At 36.8% G+C, this 23,229-nt stretch overlaps 3 protein-coding genes and 1 long non-coding RNA gene across 14 annotated transcripts; 1 reads left to right on the forward strand and 3 right to left on the reverse strand.

Annotated features, from left to right (window-relative positions):
* The first annotated feature begins 2,563 nt into the window (after nucleotides 1-2,563).
* On the forward strand, nucleotides 2,564-8,049 carry LOC125576246. Of its 10 annotated transcripts, none has more exons than XR_007314675.1 (14): nucleotides 2,564-3,039; nucleotides 3,119-3,260; nucleotides 3,385-3,729; nucleotides 3,845-3,909; nucleotides 4,008-4,018; nucleotides 4,127-4,173; nucleotides 4,274-4,430; nucleotides 4,505-4,685; nucleotides 6,346-6,717; nucleotides 6,810-7,036; nucleotides 7,187-7,238; nucleotides 7,327-7,438; nucleotides 7,517-7,693; nucleotides 7,791-8,049. It is a non-coding gene; the product is annotated as an uncharacterized LOC125576246 (long non-coding RNA). The 10 variants fall into 10 exon arrangements; XR_007314674.1 differs by having other exon boundaries at nucleotides 3,385-3,507; nucleotides 3,637-3,729; nucleotides 3,845-4,018; XR_007314663.1 differs by having other exon boundaries at nucleotides 2,564-2,850; nucleotides 2,960-3,039; nucleotides 3,845-4,018.
* A 908-nt stretch (nucleotides 8,050-8,957) lies between these two features.
* Nucleotides 8,958-11,182, reverse strand: LOC106449216 (phosphoglycerate mutase-like protein 2). Of its 2 annotated transcripts, none has more exons than XM_013891014.3 (10): nucleotides 10,939-11,182; nucleotides 10,684-10,745; nucleotides 10,508-10,615; nucleotides 10,343-10,422; nucleotides 10,031-10,193; nucleotides 9,861-9,935; nucleotides 9,695-9,783; nucleotides 9,464-9,583; nucleotides 9,331-9,375; nucleotides 8,958-9,261 (listed from the first exon to the last, which is right to left on the reverse strand). In XM_013891014.3, the coding sequence occupies exons 1-10, from the start codon at nucleotides 11,048-11,050 to the stop codon at nucleotides 9,171-9,173; spliced, it is 945 nt and encodes a 314-aa protein (XP_013746468.2). In that variant the 5' UTR covers nucleotides 11,051-11,182; the 3' UTR covers nucleotides 8,958-9,170. The 2 variants fall into 2 exon arrangements, with proteins under 2 accessions (XP_013746468.2, XP_022575131.2); XM_022719410.2 differs by having other exon boundaries at nucleotides 10,878-11,048.
* Nucleotides 11,183-11,515: 333 nt separating this feature from the next.
* LOC106449227 (putative F-box protein At1g53550) lies at nucleotides 11,516-13,056 on the reverse strand. The gene has a single exon (XM_013891021.3). It carries the CDS (start codon nucleotides 13,018-13,020, stop codon nucleotides 11,707-11,709), a length of 1,314 nt encoding a protein of 437 aa, XP_013746475.2. The 5' UTR covers nucleotides 13,021-13,056; the 3' UTR covers nucleotides 11,516-11,706.
* A 4,657-nt stretch (nucleotides 13,057-17,713) lies between these two features.
* Nucleotides 17,714-18,976, reverse strand: LOC125610208. Its single transcript, XM_048782308.1, has one exon. The coding sequence runs from the start codon at nucleotides 18,974-18,976 to the stop codon at nucleotides 17,714-17,716; it is 1,263 nt and encodes a 420-aa protein (XP_048638265.1).
* Nucleotides 18,977-23,229: the final 4,253 nt, after the last annotated feature.

Below are 23,229 nucleotides of genomic sequence, written 5' to 3' on the forward strand. Positions count from 1 at the left end.
TTACAGATTTTAATTAAAACTGGAGGAAATAAGCCTCAGATAGAGTGTCCACGTAGGCGAAAATAATCGTCCAATGAGAAACTATATTTTTTGACATGTCACCTCCTCTATTTTTTTTTTACAAAATGATCATTTAACTTTTTACTTAAGCAATTATAACCGAAAATATATTTTTAGTGAAATATATTATTTATATAAATATAATTATATTTTTTATTTACATAATAGTTTGTAAAGAAATATTTAGTGTAAATAATATCATAATTTTATAAAATACTAAAAGAAATTGGGCTGGTTTCAACTTTCACAAATAAAATATATTATTTGTAAACTTAGAGAAGAATATATCAAGAATATTCCTTTTTAGGATAGAAAATAGAAAAATACATCGGAGACAAATCCATCTCTATTATGAAATTCCTCTATTTTAGAGAAAAAAAATAGAGGAATACATTGGAGATGGTCTAAGGCATGACCGACGTAAATGATCGACGTTGAAATTTCAGCTTTTCTAATTCTTACTATTCTAATGCTTCAATATAATTTGAATATTTCTTTTGTTTTATAATATAATGGTTTAAAAGTGTTTTTTGTTTCACTATATAAATTGTTTTTATATTTCAATGTAACTTTATATTTATTGATATTGTGTGGCCAATTAAATTATGTAAATTATTGTGTAATTGATTAAATTTATATATTAAATGACAGTTTTCTAAAGTAATAACTTTTAAATATTATAGATTTTAATTAAAACTGATTACATTTTGAAACATATAGACTAACTTTATATAGATATGAGGACAAATTTGTAAAGTGGTATCACCTTAAATTTCTCTGATTCTGTGCATTCCTAATTGGAAGGAGATAATCAACATTTAATATTATGTTACTTTCAGTATATTAAAAAATGGTCGAACCGTAAATCAATGAAGGATGATGTAAGAAGACATAAAGATGTATTTCCAGTTATCACAAATATATAATCAATTGACAACAACTTAATTATATCCAACATAGAAGAGTTTTCATACCTTCTAATATTATAATATCTCACTATATTAGTGGCTAAATCAGTTTTCTCTAGCACAAATACTCACTCCATTCTTGGAGATTAAGCTTTTCTATCTAATGATATTAGTAGTTTGATCTCAAAAAAAAAACGGTTGAACTGTACATTGTAATTGAAGAAAGAAAACAATAAAAAATCAACCGAAGACTTTTAAGGTATATGAAACAAAAATTAGAAATAGCAATTATCTACAATTAAAGAATAAGGTAATAAAATTTTAAAAATAAAAAAATAAAACAAAAAATATACAATAAAAGAAAAATTTAGTAAAATAAAATCATAATATAATTTCCATAATTGATAGTGCTCAGCTACACTAAAAAGTCTAAATTCACAACATACACAGTTTTATTTACATCTTTAAACATATTATCTAATTAAAATGATTCCAAAAAAGTGCCAACATAAAGAGTTAGAAAATATACGATAAAATATAAAACATAACGTTAAAAATACATTATCACTGATCACTAAAACATCATGTTAGTAGTAATAAAAATGAAATGACAACACATTTATTAAAACCATAGAACAACACGCCACAAAGTGTTATTAAATATACAAACTACAAATTTAATATGCTTAACGCAAACACACATAAAAATGAGACATCATATTTGGATATATTTAAATAAATAATTTTAAATATATTATATTCTTGATAATTTTAAAATACTTAAAAAGAAACTAAATTATTAAAAAAAATAATATACAAATAAAACTAAAGCAATATTTTGTAACGTAAAAATAATAAATGAATAAAAAATAGATTATGTTAATAAAATAGATTATATATTTTAAAGACTTCTAATTCATGAAGTATTAAAAAAATCAAAATTTGTTTATTACAATTAGTATTTTACCATTAGATATATTAAAATAATATTCTAGATCGATATTCAATTGTCAGTTTTCAACTATTACACATAAAAAAATATTATTAAGTACACTTTCTTTTTGAAAAGGGGGTTTTATATTTTAAGTAGGTTATTGGAGTACTTTTTCTTTTCGTGAATTTATTTGAGATGAGATTCCGATGTTTTAAACTAAGATAATTTATGTTCTATACATAATTATATTTTTTTTTACATAACTTTAAAATGTCGGACTTGATTCTTCATATTTTATTAGTTAATTGTGTTACATATTGTAGAAATACTTACTTCAAACTAATAATATAAAAAAATCAAATTTAAAAATTAGTTATATATAATTTAATATACAAAAATTTACATAGAAATAAAAATGATAAATATAACAAATTTAAATATATTATCCGCGCGTAGCGCGGAGAAATGATCTAGTCATACTAAAAGGGGAATTTCCTCTCCCCTTAAGCATGCCACATCATTTTATTAATCGACCAATCAGAGTTTTTTTACTTTCGGATTGGGCTTCGGATTTGATTTTATGGGCTTCGTTTCAATTACAGGTTATGGGTCTTTTTGTTTTTTGTTTTGCCGTACAATTTTTTTTTCCTAAACCTAGCTCTCTACGGGAGGAAGTCGCGAGGCTGCGAGGCTCTTCTCCTCATCCCAATTCACTTCGTCTTCTCACCTTCAAACCCTAGACCAATCAGCTCCACTTCACAGGAATTGTGAAGTGCAATGATTTAGTAATGTTTCGTGCTGTTTATATGCCTTACCTACACGGACAGTAAAGCACGTGATTAATACACACCTGCTGGTGGCAATCTCTATCTTTTAGATTGCTCTTTTTTAGGCTGCAACCTCATACTTGGTGTGAGGCGGGAAGCTCGCAAGGTGTGAAGCGTGAAAGTGAGACTGAAACTGAAACGGATGCCTGACTCAGAGAACCGGCTAGCTTCTCTTTGATTTTTTTTTTCTATCATATATATGGCTTAAGAATCTTATGCTTTTCGAAAAGGTTTGGAGAAAATCCATGGTTACAATAGAAATATAGAGCCACCACTGTGACGACATTTAAAACAATTGGAGGCAATGCAGGTTAATAAAACAAGTTTCGGTTTTGATTTGTCTCTCCACATTAATTTTTGATAGCTACCCTATTTATACTTTGTCCCAGAGAAGATTGCTGGTTAGTAGTTCCGGTCACTGGTGAGGTAACAATGGTGTAGAAACTCTCGAGAGTTCTTTTGTGTTTTCAAAAAGAAAACATGGCAATGGTGGTGAAACACATTTCAATGAGCTTAGCAATGGAGACACTGGTTAGTAGTTCCGGTCACTGGGGTATCATCATCCGTAACTTTAAACCATTGATTTTCCTCTGTACGTTTAACTATTTATGCCACAAATATTTTGGGTTCATGTATCTGTTAATGTCTTATGCAGAAAACAGCTATGGTTTCAAGAGGAGAGTTGACTTTTCAAAATATTTACGGTGCAGAGGCATTGCTGAATGCAGAAGATGAGGACGGCTATAGTGATTGGGAACCTCTGCAGCAGAAGATGCCAGTTGAGTTTGTGAAATGGTGTTGCTTCAATTGCACTATGGCAAATCCTGGTGATATGGTTCATTGTTATGTATATTTTGCTTACTTTTTCATGTTTGAATAATTTTGTTTCTGATCTTATCATTACCAGCGTCTGCAATTACTTGGCTGAGGCATGGATATTTTGCATCTCTGTTATTTAAAAGACACTGGTCTCTCACCGAAGTCGAAGAGAAATGTGGAGGTAAGATTTTGCTTCTTTTTGAACATGTCGTTAAGATATATTGCTATTTCGGTACCACATTACCTAACTTCAAGTAACACTAAGCAAGCTCACGTCTCTTTTATCTTGATCTTAGGAAATTCATCTGCAGCTAGCTCAACAGCTGTTGGTTTTGAGGAGATAATGTTGCTGCACTCAGAAGTATGATTTTGTACCTGTTATAGTTTCATGAGATATCTGTTGACGTCAATACAATTTATTTACCTCCAAAGCTTTTCTTCGTGCAATTATTTCGCAAGAGCTCCAGATGGTGAGCTGCTACTTAATTGTCTTAGAGACATATCTAACTGCGCGTAGTTTGTTTATTTCCTTACTTTTGCAAACAAGTCACTAACTGATTTTTTTCTTTCAATTTAAGGTCTACACTTTAGAGCATGTTAATTTCACAAGCCAGCTTCTCTATAGGTTTGAATTTACCTGCAACGTTCCAGGGGTCATCATGCAAAACATGATTTGCTTGTGTTATTTTGTCTTTCACTGCTCATAATTTCCTATTGTTTGCCAGCTACTTCACCGCCGACACATACTAATAAGTATTGAGCACCTGCTGCTAATCTAGCAGCAGGTTTGTGTGCTGATCTAGCTAAGGAAATTTCCTCATGATAAAATGTTAATCAGCCGGGAACTTAGAAGCTCATTATGATTAAGCTCAGGTCAGATTGGTAAGTTGCTCAAATGTGATGTCCCGAGGTTAAATGTCTTTAAACTTGCAACTAAAGGTATATTCACACAGCAGTTTTGGTGAGCCTGACATGAACTGCTCGACAAGTTCGACAAAGTATGGGGGTGTTCAGAAAATTTAAACTATGACGGTCTCTGAGCTAAACGCTTATGTCCTCCATTGTCAACCGCATGTGCATTCCGTTCCTGGTCCATTATGCTAAATGTTATCACAACAATATACATATTACACACAGGTAATATTACGTCTACATCTTCAGTTGATTATTTTGTTCTGGTACTTATCTTTTACCAGCTTAAACTTTAACGGTTTCGATAGATAAATGTTTGGTTTATCTCACTTGATCAACTCCTCCGCAACTAAGTCATTGCCTTCCAAAAAAAAATATCAAAGTACTTGATGGAATGAATTAGCTACGCTGTTACATACCATATTTACTTTACAAATCCCAAGCTTTTTGATAAGTCCATAGTCATCACCTCCATCCATTTCACACTTCCAACCACGTCATTATTTCGAATCAAGAGTTTGACTATAATATGATTAGAATAAATATACTCGAAGAAAAAAAAATTCTTGCTGAGTTCTACAAGTAATAAACCTGTTTCTAATATTAGATAAAAGTCACTGGACTTGAATATTACTTGATAAATTACAGAGGTATAAGAGAAACTATTACATGTTACCGCTACAATATAGTTGACCGGTCCAGCACATGTTACTATTACAAGCTAATTACCAAAATTATTTTCATCATTTGACGAATATTTGTCCACCATATCTATTACCATATTAAATAAAACAAAACCACCTTCTATGCTTTAACATTTAGAACCAGATTCAACCAAAACAAACCCAAAAAAAGTTATGTATCTTTAGACGATGGAAAAATATGTGAAACCCCATAAATGACATCAAAAAGTAAATAGACTAACATTCTTGACATAATGTTAAAAAAAATAACACAACTGCAACTCACAGATACGGAGTAAATGTCCAAAACAAACATCAATGCTACACTAACAAATATTAAGTTCGTCTATTTCATTCGATACACACACGGTCAATCATTTTTATATCTTAAGATAATACTTCAAAAAGCAAGCTAGCGGAGTTTATTAGAAGTTATATATAATTTAAGGATTAAATTTTAAAATACACTTTTAAAAATAAAAATTATTTTTTCAAATAAATTATTATTCTTTTACTGAAAATTAAGAATTGAAACATCATACATTAATTTTCAGTATCTGTTAAACTATTGTTTTATCTTCACAACAAAATAATGATGACAAGTAAAAATACAATCTATATATTTACATTTTATTTCATTTGGGTGAGAGGTCCGTATTTATAAAGAAGAATACCGTAAAAAAAGAAACGCCGTAAATTAACAAAGCCCAAATTTTACTTGATTTTAATCCCAACTTGATTTAGTTTTTTTTTTATTTTTATATCAATAATTATAACCCCTTCTCGAATCATAAAAATATTTAATTTTATGAAAACAAGTAGTTCTAAAAAAATAAAAATATCGCAATAAGGAAATACAATTAATTGAAAAGTACGTCTAAAACATTAATAAAACTTATAAGAAAAGTAAAAGTCATATAATATCCATTTTCAATATTATTAGCGTTTGCACTCAGATAATTTTAAATTCATTTTATAATTTATGTTTTGTAAAAATTGATAGATATGCATTATATATAATCAAATAGTAATATAATATATTAAACTAAACTAAAATTTATATAAGAAACCCGGGCGTAGCCCGGGAAAACCACTAGTGTAATATAAAGATTATATTTAAAATTATATTCTCTTAAAAAAATCCATCAAGGAATCTTTATATATAAAGTATGGTTTGCTCTCTCCTGGTGATGCCACCTCAGCATACAGGTCAGAAAATCGAGTTATGTGAGCGTGACACGTGTTCCAGACAAGCAAAACGCATCACTTCATTTAATCCGATGGGCTTTGACTGTGAAACGTGATTGGGCTGATATTTTCTTCTGCGGCCCGGCAGCCTGTAATCGAAAACCCTAAGTTTGATTACGCAAAAATTGAGTTCGTCTCTCCTCTTGCACCTTCATCGAGAATGTCGACAGAAGAAGCTAGGGGTTCGTCATCTCCCCTAGATCCGACCATGTCAAACAAGCATGGATGTTCTGGAAGGAACCTCAAGTCAGATCTTCATAAACTTTTGTGTCGTTTATAGTTCCCGTCGTTACGCTTGATTTCGACCTCCTCTGATCTGTTACGCAGTTAAGTGATTGATCACCCTAACATGTTCTTTAACCTTTGGACCCATGCCAACCACGACTGATTCATTGAATGCTTCTTATCTTCCTTGCAGGCAGTGATCTTCACTTATAAAAAGGGGAGACTTCACCTTACGAAAATCATCCTCCCGGCTCCTAATATCAGCAAAACCTCATCTTCTTCGATTTCATCGCTTAAACTTTCATGCTCGCTGATTTGGAGGCCGTCAGTGTTTTTCCACTGTGGTGGTGTTACTTCTCGAGAAACGTGAAAGGAGGTGACGAGCTGATGGGCGTGGACAAGCTTCTCCTCGACTCTGAGGTCTGATTTCTAACCTTATTATCATCCTCGGTTTTGGACAGCATTTATAATCTTATCAAGCTTATGTTTTCAACAATATATTAATCCTTTCTGATTGATGGTGTTGAATCCCCTTATTGATTATTTTTTTCATTTTTTTAATGTTTCAAGCAACCCTCATACCGCCACCGTCTCACGGCTTACCGGCATCATTTTAAGGCAGGTTTGATGTACTCCTTTGACTGATTTGATATAACTCGCTGCAATCAGAATTACAGGCTCTCTGACTCACCTCTACTTTTACGGTTCAGTGTTTCAACTGAATTTGAAGAGATACGGTTCTACCAATTCCTAAAGAACGCTTCAAGTTCCATAATCACAGTGAGGTACTTTGGCTGGCCAACAGGAACACACACCTTCCCGGTAATCGTCTTCATATCTCTTTATCCCAGGATCAACATTGGAAAGTGATTAGATATTGACATCTTGATTTCTTTGTAGACCTTATCTGTGAGCTCACAGCTGTGAAGAGTATTGTGAGTGACCCTACACAAGGAAAACATCGTGTCATGACCGGAGGCTCCAGCTGCTCCCAGTTATGATGATGTTGCAACAAGCATAAACCTCAAGATTGTTCGAGGTGCTCAGTCATGTTATGGCAACAATTAAAATCGACAGGTATTTGATTCATATTGTGGTCCTTATCACTTTCATACGTTTTAAAGAAAAGAAACAAAACGTCTGAACAGATCTTTCTCTGATTTTCCATTGTTAGTGATGTTTCTCTGACTTTGAGTTTGTTCCACTCACAACTCTCAAGCTGTATCGTTTCACAACCACCTGGAAGGCTTCTGTGTTGATCTAATAGTTGTTGCTACAAGCATAAACCTCCAAGATTGTTGGAGGTGCTCTATCATGTATCATCTGTTTTTTTTGTTAACTGTGAATTACTTTACTGCTGCTTGGAACAGGCAAAAACCCCAAAAACGAAAAAAACCTGAGTTTCACAGGTCAATACATACTTTAATAGCTTAGCTTGGCAGTCTATATTTTTTGTTTAAAGAGGAGAAACGTGAGTTCCACATATTTGTGCATTATCATGTGACATCACTGCTATAATATAAATAAAAACAACAACACAAAATTTGTTATACTTTGGTAACGACAATTTGTTATACGATTATGGTCATTGTTCAAAATTGATTATATATATCCACTTTATATATATATATATATAGAAGATTTTTTTTTGAAATAATATATATATAAACATAGATGGTGCAATTACATCAAAATATATTGCATGATGAAGCGGAACATACAAAATTGGAAAGACAAATTTTCAAACACCTATTAAAGTTAAGAATTCAATGGTTCTAAAACTTAAATAAAATTTTATCGGGTTGTCCATTTAACAATATGTAATCAAAAAACTTATATAAGTGAGATAAAAAAATATTCAGATTATAGGTCCGATTAGTTAGTTATAAATGCAGAAAATTTGTTTAAATAATTTAGTATGTAATTTTTGCTGATGTAATTGTAAATTTTTGATGTAGAAAATATTATAACATTTTAACCGCTGATTTTTGAAAAAAAAAACATTAAGTAAGATTGTAGATTTCAAGGGGGATGGTCAATTAAATTTCTTAGAACTAATTGGAAACAAAAGATATAAAAAGGTGTAAGTGAAATGAAACATATCTATAGTCCAACCAATCAAACACTATAACTAAAATTTAATTAATTTTTGTTAATTTTTCTCTTCACCTTATATAAAGTTTCCAATTACAAAATATAAAAAATTGGATATTAAAATTTGGATTTAAAATTTTTCAATTCATAAGACAAAAAAATGCATAGTTATAAATAATTTAATAGCTTATATTTTTATAATAGGTTATACTATATATATATATATTAAATAAATATACAAAATATATAATCAAAATTAAAATTTAAACAAAAAACTCGGGCGTAGCCCGGGCCGACCCTAGTAACAAATATTTGAATCCCAAAATATCATCACAAAGAGGCCTTCTCAGTGTCAATGTCAAGGAATCAACTTTGTTAGTTTATTTTAAAAAGCATTAATAAAACTCTTGAGATTCATAATAAGGTTTAACATAATTCATCATCACTTCTGTCTCTTCAACTACTTCTCATCAGCAATATCACTCGGAAGATCTTCCCCGGACGGTATTTTTCCGGGATAGTTAGTCACAGGAGGATCCGAACCGTTCATGCTGCAATTCAACAGGCAGATCAGGCAAAAATAAGACTATAGAAACTGTGTATGTATCAAATAAACTTACCATTTATCCACAAGAACTACTGAACGAAGCTCACAGTTAGCAAAACTGCAACAGTTATAAGTTAGGGGGTATTGAGAAAACAATACTACAATACTAAATGATCGAAAAGAGAGAAGAAGAAGAGGAAGCTTACTGTGAAGAAATCTCGCTTTTCACAGCTGGATCACAATCGTTTCCAAATGAGTTTAATGTGTGATACAAGAACCCACTATGAGTAACAACCGCAATTTCCTTTTCTTTCCTTGTACTCAACCTGTAGATCAATCGAAAGATCATGTGTCAAGACTATCATACTAACCTAGTCTTATGTGAGAATAAACCTATCAAGTACATAGAGATGTTTAAAAGAGTTGCAGATATTCACCAGTTCATGAATTTCACGCCTCTGGCTGCGAGATCTTTGTCCTCCTCTCTGACCTCAGGCTTCCAAAAAACATCTTCATCAGTTTGTACCTGTAAATCGGCAGAATATGAGATAATAGTAAAAACAAAAGAGAGAAGAGCACAAAGAATTGGTTAGGGAGACTTGCCAATGAAAAATCAATTGCAGGGAATAATTCGCGGTACTTGGTGATACTGTTTCTTCTGTCACAAGGATGAACACCCTGAAACCAAAAAAATATCATTCATTACAACTGGTTTTCTATTACCCTCGTGCAACTGCAAGTGCACAAAATGTGTGTGAAAAATAAAAACATACCAAATGTTCACGGCAAGATTCAACTGCAATGAACGGTGGACGATTTAAGCTTGATATAGCAGGACGGTCGCTGTCTCCTGCACCTGCCTTCATAAGCGGAGGTGCATCAACGCCATCTATATAACCTTCCCCTCCAAAAGTTCCAACTGCAGTTTGCAAAGTCCTAAAACAAAAGAAAGTATTGTGGTGAAGGGTAAACAACATAATATAAATCACTAAGCTTATTCACTCTAAACGACTTGTGTGAAGTAAGAATCCAACCATGAAAAAAATGTCATTAAGGATCATATATACTAATAAGCCCATCATTACCTGAGTAGCGGAGACACAACAACCAACTCAATTCTGTTAGAGATCCCACTTGCCTTAACATGCTTGCGTAGATTATCAACCTACAATAGCATTATTCAACATATCATTCATATTTCTATGCAAAATCCGAGTAACAAAACCCATAAAAGAACATGATGATGATACCTGCTGCCATCCGAGAGGTGTAAGATGTGCATCAAATAGATCCTCAGATAAGTAAGCATCATGGTTCTTCTCTCCTTCTACGTTATGAACCCCTTGAGCATGTCTCACCTAAACACACACGAGAGAGATCTCGAATCAGAATCTGAGAAAAACAGAGCCAGATCAGAAACACGAACCAGATGTATGGTTTTGCAACGGTGAAGTGGGTAAAGGCCTTGACTTGGTTTTGCCTCCATATCTTAGTGTCGGATTCATCCACCAGAAAATGAAAAAAAAAGAAGATCATTTAGATTCACATATAACCCATGAAGCGTTTTTAAATGGAAAGCAAAAACAATTAAGCGTTAAACTCTCTAAAGATAAAACATACCCACAAAACTCCAGATTCCGACAAGAGACTGTAAGAGAAACAGAAAGAGAGAGAGAGATACCTTGAGAAGGAATAGAGTTGCAACAACGAGGAGGAGAGAGAGTCCGAGGCGATGGAAGATGAGAAATAGAGGAAATGGAAATGGAGTGGGGAAATGAAAGAGTTGAGTTCATTGGTGAGAGTTTAATAATAAATAATATCGGGAACTGTGGTCGATCCGTGTGTCCAAGCTTTTTCCTTTATTAACTCTCTCTTTTGTCATTACATGAGTAAGACTTTTCGGGATATTCCGGATCCATCAGCAGCACCTTTTGTTGTGGTTCTGTTCTGTTTGGCTTGAACTAATGAATGACAAAAAAAAGAGTAAAAAAACTTTTGTCCATATTTCCTGTTTAATTTTCTGATCTTGATTCTTATGCTTTTGTGATTCTCGAATCATTCTTTAATGCCTATGCGAGTTAGGAAAACTAGATAGTCAGTATCTTTTTACTAATTGCTTCTTTTTACCATAAAAAAAAAAAGGAAAGAGATTTTGTTTGAATCTTTCTTCTCTGTTTTGTAGACAGGGTTGAGGAACACATGGACCAAATACACGAAGAAAGAAGATGAACTAAGGAATCCAAAAACAGAGAATATCAGGGTTTTGAAATACTAGGACTGCTATATTCAAGCCATCAAATTACAAATTTACAACCAACCTCTTATCTGTTTTAAGCCAACAAGAGGCAAAAAAGAAGATTTTCTCCAAAGTAAAAACACATTTTTTTTATTAATTCAAGATTTGTTTCAGAGACAGAGACAGATCAAATGATTAATCTGTTTAAAGCACTTACATAAGCTTCACATCCTCTACATAGTTTGCAAATGTGAAAGCTCCAAAATGATCAAACTTTTCCAATACTGGGACCTCAAATGTTACTCTTCTGATAATCTTCTTGTCGAGATTGTAGTAAAAGATGTTGAAAGGATTGTGTGTATACATTCGGTATAACACAATTTCTCCGCTGCCAATCATTCCAGCAGGGCGCACATAGTTGTCCCAGTTCAGCGACGCATGAGGCGATACGTAGACACGCTTGGACCATGTATGTTTAGTGGCATCCTCCAATACCCACAACTCAAAATGCTTACAGGCAGCGTCACAAAAGTTAACACCTAGTTTACCATTGTAGTTTATCAGAACCGAATATCTATGGATGGGCAATCCTAAAACGTCATCAACGCTGACAAAACCGAACTTCTCAGACCTAACATCAAAGCAAACAATCATATGTTTTCTATGTTTGACCAACGCTGGATAAAACAAAACACCGTTGATGCAAATCCCGTTCTCGCATATCCCGTTTTCATCTAGAGGGTAATGAAGTGTGCTGCATTGGAGCTTCCTCCAAGCTCCCGTCCCTAATGTCAGGACATGATACTTTGCGTAAAAAGATATTTTGTGTTCAGGGCTGCCACACAACCTGGTGATACGCAACACCTTGAACTGTTTATCGATTGGATCATACCCAAAACAATAGTCTGCTTTGCCTCTTACACGCTCCTTCAAGTGAATCCCTTCTATTGCCAGTTTCGGTGTGGTTACACTCTCTCCCGTGATGGGATTAGAAACCACAGCCCAGGAACAGTTCTTACCAATGTGTTGACTACAGACCAGACCCCGAACAGGCCGACATAACTGCTGCAAATCTGAGCCGAGATTGATGTCGTGACGAGTGGCTACAATGGCTGAACTGTTGTTGTTGTTATCAGGGTTGTTTTGATGATGTTGGGGCGAGGAGTAGAAGAACAAGCTAGATCCGACTTTGAAGGCGAATAGGATCCTGGGTGGATCGTCGGGAGACTTGGCAGGGAACAAGAGGTTGTAATTAGGACGGCGAGCAATGGAAGACCAGAGCTTACACACGCAACGAGATTGAGCTATAGACTTCAATGGGAGTCTCGACAAGATATTGATGATTACATCAACGGGAATCGAAACGGAGTAACGGGTTTCTTGCCCAGAGATTGAAGACCGTTTGTTGGATCCGGAGAGGTTATCGGCGGAGATCATTGACCAATTTGATTGTTTTCGTTGTGCCATGAGGACTTCGGCGTCTCCGTTCCTTTTACTTTTGTAGACTCCTTTCAACCACGAGGACATCAGGCAGTGTTATAATTTTACACACCACCTAATTTGTTAAATATGAATGGTGCGGTTCAACTAAATAAATAAACCAGTCACTTTTTTTTGGTCATCGGTATTTTTGATTTTTGATAACTTTACATTTATCTGTAAATATATAAGAAATTTCATTTCTTTTGAACTTTTATTTTCAATTTTTTTAACTCTTGTGTAACATTGATATAGAGAATGTGAAACTGAAACATCATCCAGAACAAAATAAAACCAAACAGAACCAATAGAAAACCCGTGCACTCCTCATGGCAAGAACCGAGCATGAAGCTCTACCCTTACGAAAACCAAAACCTCCACATTTTATGAACCCAATAGGCCCTCCGCAGTTAACCTAGCCTTTGTCTGTCAGCTTCAAAAAGATCCCTCAACCATTGTGGGTTACCCATCGCAACATAGGACTGGTGCCTCTTCTCCTTCGTCACACTTTGTGCAATAGCATGTGCACATCTGTTTGACTTCGCGCTAACGACCGAGAAGTCCCACCCCTGAACACCCACCAAAGCTTTCCTCAGTTCCGTCCCTTGGTATCTGTAAGCAGGCCAAGCCTTGGGCTTGGTAACCGCACCAAACAAATCCGCAGACTCTACTTCGAAGATAACCTTTTCCACATGATGACTTCGCATGGATTCTGTCGCCCACATCAAAGAATAGAATTTCGCATCCAGAAAAGAACCTACATTTTCAAAAGCCCTCCTACTATGCAGTACAGTCCCTCCTCCACTGTCCCTTAAAACCCATGCTGCTCCAGTCATCTTATTTCGTTTTGACCATTGCACGCCAACATTACATTTGAAAAAACCTGCTTTTGGCGCCTCCCACCTGTCTCTAGCCCTCATCTCTCTGTTTTCCGATTCCACCTCTTCATCCCTACCTTTATGAGCCTCAAACCAGTGACTTGAATCCTCAACAACTTTTGCCACCGTATCAATCGCCGAGTACTCCTTACCTTCAAATAGAAATAGATTCTATTCTTCCATAAAATCCACAAAATCCACGGGAAGGTGCGAGTAATTTCACTTGGCACATCAAGATTACTTGGCAAGGAGAGAAGATAGTTGAAATTTTCAAACAAGGTCATATGCTCAAAACCTCGACGGGGAAAAGGAAAATTCGACTCAGTCCATACACGCCGAGCCGCTGGGCAGGTAAAAAGCACGTGATTGATAGATTCACCCTCCATACCACATCTTTGACAGCGGGAATCTATCTTTAAACCCCTAGACAACAAACCATCATTTACAACAAGTGCATTTGAGAGGGATTTCCACATAAATATCCTGATCTTTGGGGCTGTTTTCACCTTCCAAACCTTCCCAAGCAGACCATGGTTTGAAGGTTGCGCGAGACATTCCTTTTGAACATCAGAATACTCTAGTCGCGAAACCAACCAATACCCCGACTTTACAGTGTACCCTCCCCAATGAGTATGAACCCATTCATAGTCATCAACTTCTTCCAGAACTGGCTTCTGTTTTAAAATCAGTTCAATATCAGGTGGGAAAAAATTCTCCTCCAATTTTCCCCTGTCCCAGAACTTAGTTTGAGGGTTAATAAGACCAGAGACCTTTAAATCCACATCAAACAAAATAGGCTTACGTAGGGGAGCTACTGGAGAATCTCTGAAAAGCCGTTTATCTAACCACACATAAGTATCCTGTCCTGAGCCAATGGTCCTTCTCAGCCCTTTCACCAACAACTGTTGGCCAAATAATATACTCCTCCACGCGTAAGATGGCCTTGACCCCATAGATGCCTCCATAAAAGACCCGTTTGGGTAGTATCTACTACGAAGGACTTGTGCACATAGAGAATCAGGATGCATCAGTAGCCGCCAGCCTTGTTTCGCAAGCAAAGCTTGATTAAAATTTTCAATATCTCTAAAACCCATCCCTCCTTGATCCTTCCCCAAGACTAGCTTCTCCCAGGCCAACCAGTGAATCTTGGACTTACCCTCCTGTGCATTCCACCAGAAGTTTGACATCGCGCTTGTTAGATTCTTACAAGTGGTCTTTGGGAGTTTGAACACCGACATTGCAAAGACTGGCATTGCCATCGCCACAGTTTTTAGCAAAATATCTTTTCCCCCAGCAGATAGGAACCTACCGTACCACCCATGAAAACGGGATTTCATCTTCTCCTGAATGTAGTGTAACATCTCCACCTTAGAGCCACTGAAACATTCTGGTAAACCTAAGTATTTTCCAGTACCTCCTTCAGGCTCTATACCAAGAATTTCTTTTATCTTTACCTTCCTGGACATCTCAATCCTTCCACCGAAAGTAATGGACGATTTAGCAAGGCTGATCATCTGTCCAGAGTTCTCCTCATACACTCTCAAGATCTTACGAATCTCTGTACATTGCTCATCAGTCGCTTTCACCATTAACAGAGAGTCATCCGCGAAAAGCAAATGGTGAATCGCAGGACCCTCTTCAGAAAACTTGATCCCTTCAATGGCTCCAATACTCTCGGCTTTATTCAGGAGATGAGACAAGCCTTCAGTGCACAGATCGAATAGGAAGGGAGATAGAGGATCCCCCTGTCTTAAACCTCTCTTTGGAGTTATGCTTCCTTTCTCCTCTCCGTTAATCAAAACCGAGTAGGTGACAGAGGTCACGCAATACATAATCCAGTCCACAAAATTTTTCTCAAAACCCATAACCGTCAAGAGTTTCTCCATATACCTCCATTCTATACGATCATATGCTTTCGACATGTCCGTTTTGATTGCGATGAACTCCTTTGAGATCACTCTATGAGTGCGTAATCCATGAACCACCTCATGCGCTATAATGATGTTATCAGAGATCAATCTTTCTGGAACGAAAGCCGATTGTGTAGGTGACACCACCTTGTCCAACCACGGTTTCAGACGAGCGACTAGGACCCTGGATATAACTTTGTACACGACCGTACACAAACTGATCGGTCTCAGATCAACCATTCTCTCTGGACTTATTACCTTCGGAATCAAACATAGCTGAGTAACATTCCATTCCTGAGGAAAAGTACCCGTTGTAAAGAAAGTCCTTATCTCCTTAGTAATATCAGGCCCAATGATGTCCCAATACTTTTGGAAGAAAAGTCCATTCAGACCATCTTTACCCGGTGCACTCGACGCTTTGATACCAAACACTGCCTCACGAATCTCCACATCAGTAACCTCCCTTGTCAATCTTTCATTCATCTCCGCTGTAACCCTCGCAGTGAAACCATCGAGCATATCCGAGAGATCTCCACCATCCCCCGTAGAGAACAAAGAAGTAAAGTACTCCACAGCCACTTGACCCATTGCGTTGACATTTGTTGCTTCCTGCCCCGTCTCATTTACTAGTTTCAACAGTTGGTTCTTCTGTCTTGAGTCTTTCACGGAGGCATGAAAAAAGCTGGTGTTGTTATCTCCTGCCACTAGCCATTTGTCTTTGCTTTTTTAGCGCCAGTATTCTTCTTCATCTCGAAATGCCTTTGCCACTTCTGATTTCAGATATTTTATTTTTTCCCAGTCAGGAGATCCAGATGAGTATTCTGCCTCTAGATCACTCCGCAAAACACACAGTCGCTCCTTTGAATTTATGCCATTTTCTCTCTTCCATCTCCCCAAACTCCTTCGCACATTCCCAAAGCGTTCCACCAATGATCCCGGATTATTTCCATTCTGATTGTTCCATGCCTCCACAATGCATTCCCGTACCTTCTGTTTACCAACCATTCTCTTATCAAACCTGAAACATCCTCGAGGTCCCGGCTGATGCCCAAACAGACGCACCAAAACCGGTTTATGGTCTGAACCCAATCTTTCCATAAATACGTGGACTGCAAGGGAAAAATTACACCTCCACTCTTTATTCCCAAAACAGCGGTCAAGCTTACTTTGTATGTATTTCTTGTTGCGCACTCCTGACCACGTAAACCCATCACCAAAACCACTAAGCTCCACCATCTCACAAACCCTCACACAGTCTCTGAAACTTTCGAAAGATCCCTCACTCCTACTTGGACCCCCTATCTTTTCTCCGTTGTGTAGGATTTCACTGAAATCCCCCACCCAACCCCAGCATCCTTTTCTATTCACCCCATATCTCATCAGTCTTTCCCATACTATCTCCTTGCCCCGATATCCAGGCTCACCGTATACAAAGGACATAGAGAAGTTCACTCCACCCAAACTGACCTCTGCGTCAATGAGGTTCTTATCTGCATATTTGATACACAGATTCACCTTATGTGACCACATCAATGCCAATCCACCACTCAACCCGACTGGCTCTACCGTATACACTCTATCATAACCCAAAACCACTTGCAAATCTACCACCATGTTCTTTCTCTGCTTTGTCTCCATCAAAAAAACTATCTCAGGAAGATATTTTTTACGTATCTCCTTGAGATGGGGAATCGTCAAGTCTTGAGACCGTCCCAAGCCTCGACAATTCCAACTCAGTATACTCATTACTGATTTGGCAGTCCCCCATTTGGGACCACCTCTGGTTTATTACGCCTTGCGATTTTTGAGAAATTTCCTGCTGCCTCTGTCGCCTTCCTCTTTGATTCTAGATTTGCCTGCTGTTCGCCTTCCTCTCCTCTATCAATCTGAGATATGACTGGATTTGATTTTTGTCTGCGGAACTTCTTGGGAGGCCTATGTCTCCCAAACAATTTAGTCTTTTTTTGTCCCGGAAGAGCTAGCAGTAGAGAATCCACTACTAAAACCCGTTGAACATTCAAAGAAAAAATTATTCCCCTTCTCTGTTGGGTTTGAGTCTCTGTCTCCTCTACCAACCCCCGATCCTGACCGTAGGGGACCCTTTTCCTTCTCCACCCACGAGCTAGACCCCCGTGATCCATCTTCCCTGCTGTGGTTTTGTTCATTTTGATTAGAGTAACCAAAGACAAAACCTTTCCCTTTGTCCACTTCATGGATAATCAGAGGGGCCGCTTCTAGGCGCAGAAACTTCTTTTGCCCTAGCGGATCGTTATCCAAGTCAGATACAGATTTACGAACCCGTTCCTGCCTTATACGCTTCTCTCCTCCTTCAGCAGCCAAGATGTACTCCCTCATCTGTTGTAGGACCTCCGGGTTGATCTTCCTCCGCCCAGTGGCTTTATCCACACCCACTTGATCTTCATTTAAAACACCAAACAAAGGATCATCTTTGTCGATAGTAACCATAAAGGTTTGCTTTCCTTCTTCTTCCTTCTGGTTATCCTCGCTTACTTTTTTTCTCCATGCCTTTGCTTTATCTTGCCGCTCCTGGATCAGTATCGGGCACTTATCCTTTTCATGAGTCAAGCGCTGACAATGATAACAGCGTTTCTGGATCCTTTCGAAATCATACAAAATCGTGACAGATCCCCCTCCTTTAGGTAGGTTCACCACTTTTGATCTTCGCACTGGTCTTGAAACATCAAAGAAAACTCTCACACGCACATAGTCGTTTGTCTGCGGTTTATCTGGGTCGAAAGCAACCACATCCACTCTCCCAATGATATCCCCCAGAGCTGTTATCGCTCCCTCCGTGTAGTGGTTCACCGGAATATTGCGAATCCGAACCCACACTAATAAGTACTTAAGGTAATCCTCGTCTGGCGTCTCTGTCCAGCGGTCTATTACGATGCTCCAGTCGTTGAAAGTCCATACCCTCTTATTTAGCACCTCCTCCAGATCATGCTCATACTTAAAGACAATTTGAAAAGTTGTTTTTGACAGAACAATCCCATGTACCCTTCCATACACCTGCCACTTCCTTGGCATATCCCTAATAAGATCAGCTATGTTCTGATTATCAGGGTTTAAAGTACGTCCCAAAATACTCATCTTGTTTCTTTCTATCGCACTGAATTGCGGTAAGTCAGGCAGATCGAAAGGAACTTCATCTTCTTCCAGTGACATTGATTCAAACGCATGATCGACATTTCCCATCTCTTCTCTAGCGTAGGGTTTGAGAACCCTTGTTCTTACTTTTTTAAGAAAAAGATGGCGGCTCGCGGAAAGCCCTAGGAAAACCGGTGAAAAACCTAATGATTTGGTAGATTCTCACCCAAAATATAGAGATTTTGTGTTTTTTGGTGCAAAAGAGGAAAAAACCCTAGTCAAAAGCTCTACTTCCCTTAGGTGGAATATTCTAACGAGAAGAGAGAAAACGGGAGCCCAAAAGAGGGAGTGAAATCATTAACTTTTATTTTCAATTTAACTAACTATTTTCTGCTATATTAATTATTTTGGAAAATAGATAAATGCGCAAATATACACTTTCATTATTAATTGAATTTTAGGATTATTTACCAAAAATAAAATAGGAAAATGTACTTTAGTTGAGACTTTTAATTAAAAAATTATTTTGAGAAATTAAGCTATGTATTCGGGATCTTATAATATTGTAGCCTGAAATAATAACTAATGACTATATTTTTAACGTATTTGACTAACCAATTAGAAGTTGGTCAAATGTTTTCGCTAGCTATGAATTTGTTAAGTGGTTATCCGATTATTCAAATCTTTCATATGATTGTTTACCCATATGTTAGAAACTTTTAAACTATGATGCATGGAAACGGAAGCGGGTACGCAGAAGCGGAAGCGAAAGGAAACGTGGAAGCACATTTTTAAAAATATTTAAGAAGCGGGTACGTATTGGAAGCATGTATATATATATATATATATATATATATATATTAAAGCAAAAAATAAAATTATTTTAAATGATAAACATTTAAAACATAATTAAAATATTGTAATTCGGATAAAATTTGAAAAGAGAAAAAAAAACTAAACATAACATAAAAATAGAGTTCAAGCTTGTATGAATAGTAATAGCTTAAGCTACTAAATATGATACAAATAAGCAATTTATAATATATCACTTTTTTACAAATTTTTCTTTTTATAATATTACATGAAACACGTCGTGACTCACGATCAAACAACGTAATATACAAACAAGTGACAACACATCAAGCAAAATATAATAATTGATTATTTATCAAATCAAGAGTTACGTACATTTACTCTCTTCTCTCACAATTCTGGACAAAGGTTGGAGAAGTATCAGAAACTTCTTACGCAAGTGAATTTCAAAAACTTAAATCTTTTTATTTATTTGTTAAGTAGAGTTTTGTTATTACAATGGGATAATTGGGTCACGTATTCACAAAACAAATTAAAATTAAAAAGCCCACCAAAACAATTTTCAGCTTCTATAAACCTAAAGAGTTCATCTCTTCAAAATGCTTCCGGCTATATATCCATCGAAGCTTCCAATTCTGAATCGCGTGCTTCCATTACGGTTCCAAACGTCTCATAAACCGAATCTCGATTCCATGTCGATTCCGAGCGATTCCGAACGATTCCGTTTCCGGTTCCGCTTCGGAAGCACGAAACGCTTGACAACGGACGATTCCATGCTACGTAGCTTTTAAAATACATATTTAACTATTCTTTCAAAGAATCAATTTAAAAAAAAAATCATTTAAAACTTTAAACTCGTATTTGTTCATTCACTTTGTTTTAAAGATAAATTTGTTAGGTGGTTATCAGGTGCTTGCTGGGGTCGAAAGTGAACGGTATACTTTGGGTTGGGCTGTTGGTCCCGAAAAAATATTGTTCTCGGATAGCTGGTTCTTTGAGACTTGTGGTCTTTTGTTTATGCTGATGTATATTTGTTTGTGTTATACTGTTCTTTTAGAGCTGCCTTTTTTTTGTGTGATGTGAAGTATGAGGTTCGATGAAGTGCATCGTCGAGCGAGATGAAAGCTTGAACTTACATTTTTTCTTTGAACTTGGAGAAGAACCATAGACCGTTCTTTAGTGCCGCAAGAGCGATCTTTTATTTAGGTGTGAAATTCTGGCTTTGAATTCTGTTGATGTATGTCCGTACACGCTTGAATAGTACCCAAGAAAATTCATTGATTCTGAGCATTCTAGATTTACGTAGAAAGAAACAATGCGGAGCTCCGAAAAATACACGCCATCATGCACATGGCAACGAGCTTGGACTCTTACATCGATGGAATGATAGAAAAGACACGAAAAACTCTCTTCACAAAAAAAATAGTTAGAATAAGACTACATGATGTGGGAAAAATCAAATTCCTAGAATATTCCGGAAACACCAACCCAAAAGCCCATGTTTGAGCCTTGCCAATGGCCATATCTAGAGCTCACCTCAATGACAATGACAAAGAGGCTGGCTACTGCCTTTTCTTTGCCGAAAACCTTACCATACATGCCCTAGAATGGTTTGCAGGTCTCGAAAGAAACTCCATCGGCAAATTAACACAAATCGTATCAGCATTTCTAAAACTCGTATCAGTATGTGGGATGTGTTTTCTTATGGTTGTGCTCTGTTATTGGGTAGGTAGGCGGCCTGAGCGTGATTGGTTCATTGGATCTGGTCGATTTCTTGACCGCTCGAAAGCTTTGGTTCAATGTGCGGTGAGCTATCTCTCGGCTTGCTCCAGTCGACAGGCAATGGTTCGGTATGCGATCCCATGACTTTATGATGCAGCTCAACAAAAGCAATCACAACTCCTCCTCACGTTGGAATACGACTTTCCTTTTAATTAAGTTGGATTTTATTTTCTTTTTTATCGTTTGACTTTTTCTATTAGGAAAAAGAAACTCACTAATCCTTTTAGGATTAAGACTTTCTTAGCTAGTATATAAAGATACCTAATCAATTATTGAAAGACACTTTTGAACTTATAAGATGTTGAGTTTTTAAGAGATTTGATAAGCATTGCAAAGAATATTCACGACCTTGTTCTTGTTTTTGAGTTACCTTCACCAGCATGTCAATGATTTAGAGATCGAACCCTTGATCTTTATGTTTCATAGCTTTCGCTCTCCATCAGCTGGTATCAGAATCAGTATGTTTCGGGAAAAAAATCACGTTTCAATGACAAAGGAAATGGGAGGCGCAGTTGGTCACAATGGTCACAACCGGGATCAGAACCTGGAGGGAAGCACGTCCGAGCTAACTGAGTTACATACTCTACTCGTCGTGCTGTAGACAGCAACACAATCTTTGATCCAACAACTAGGCTACACTTTGACAGATCGCCTGGACGCCTTAACCACAGCATTGACGACTCGCTTGGACCTTCAAATCCAACACGTTATTCATGATCCACCACCACGAGCTCAGCAACAACTTTCTCCACAGCATCAAATACGACAACAAAACCCACCACCACACCAACATCGACATCAACATCAACTTCCTATGCCACACCAACAGGACCGTCAACAACAATTCCTTCCGCCCCACCCACAAGACAGACAACATCAACATAGGAACCAACGTCAAAATTCAATCGTAGACGACGAAGATTAAATTCATCGTCGCATTTATCATGAGGATCTGAGGGAACGTGATAACTATGACAGCCGCTGGGAAGGTATTTTTAGAGTAGATATACCGGAATTCCATGGAGGTCTTTGTGGTGACGATCTTATTGATTGGCTAGTCTCAGTTGAAAAAAAATCCTTGAGTTTAAGCAAGTACCTCTGGATCGTCGTATCTCTCTTGTCGCCTTGCTGCAACGCTGGAAACAACTTAAGAAGACACGTTCATGTACGGGCAATAAACCGATTCACTCTTGGGAAAATTGACAAAACATCTTCACCAAACATTTCTACCACATAACTAAGAACGAACCATGTACACAAAGCTGCAAAACCTGCGATAATGTAGCCGCAGCTTGGACGAAAATGCTGAAGAATTGGCATTGTTATTAACTCGTAATGAGATTCATGACAGCGAAGTTCATTTAGTTTCTCGTTTCATTGGGGGAATATGACCACAACTACAGACGGTGATGGATTAATCAAAGATGGAAGCAGCTCGATCGTGGCCTGATTCTACGACCGTCATAGAGGTCCAGAGCTACCATAGATTGGCATCCTTTTATCGACGGTTTGTTAGCCATTTTAGCTCCATTATGACTCTTATTACTAGTTTTATAAAGGAAGGCAAATTTCATTGGACACCAGAAACAACTGCAGCATTCGAACTCATCAAAACAAAGCCAACAACTGTTGATATTCTCGTCTTGCCTAACTTTTCCGAGACCTTCGAGTTTCATAGTGATGCGTCAAAACTTGGAATCGATGCAGTTATCAGTCAACGTGGATGGCCGATTTCTTATTATAGCGAGAAACTAGCCAGTCCACAT

The sequence above is a fragment of the Brassica napus genome, chromosome A1 (genome assembly GCF_020379485.1).
Source record: "Brassica napus cultivar Da-Ae chromosome A1, Da-Ae, whole genome shotgun sequence".
In the NCBI taxonomy this organism is placed as follows: Eukaryota; Viridiplantae; Streptophyta; class Magnoliopsida; order Brassicales; family Brassicaceae; genus Brassica; species Brassica napus.

What these genes read in the sequence shown, in the direction of transcription:
- LOC106449227 (XM_013891021.3), bottom strand. Translation starts at nt 13,020, where the DNA reads ATGTCCTCGTGGTTGAAAGGAGTCTACAAAAGTAAAAGGAACGGAGAC.
- LOC125610208 (XM_048782308.1), bottom strand. Translation starts at nt 18,976, where the DNA reads ATGGGAAATGTCGATCATGCGTTTGAATCAATGTCACTGGAAGAAGAT.
- LOC106449216 (XM_013891014.3), bottom strand. Translation starts at nt 11,050, where the DNA reads ATGAACTCAACTCTTTCATTTCCCCACTCCATTTCCATTTCCTCTATT. An exon ending in GTTGCAAAACCATACATCTG is followed by an intron (nt 10,616 to 10,683) that starts GTTCGTGTTTCT and finishes GTGTGTGTTTAG; the next exon opens with GTGAGACATGCTCAAGGGGT. An exon ending in GTAGTTCTTGTGGATAAATG is followed by an intron (nt 9,262 to 9,330) that starts GTAAGTTTATTT and finishes GTTGAATTGCAG; the next exon opens with CATGAACGGTTCGGATCCTC.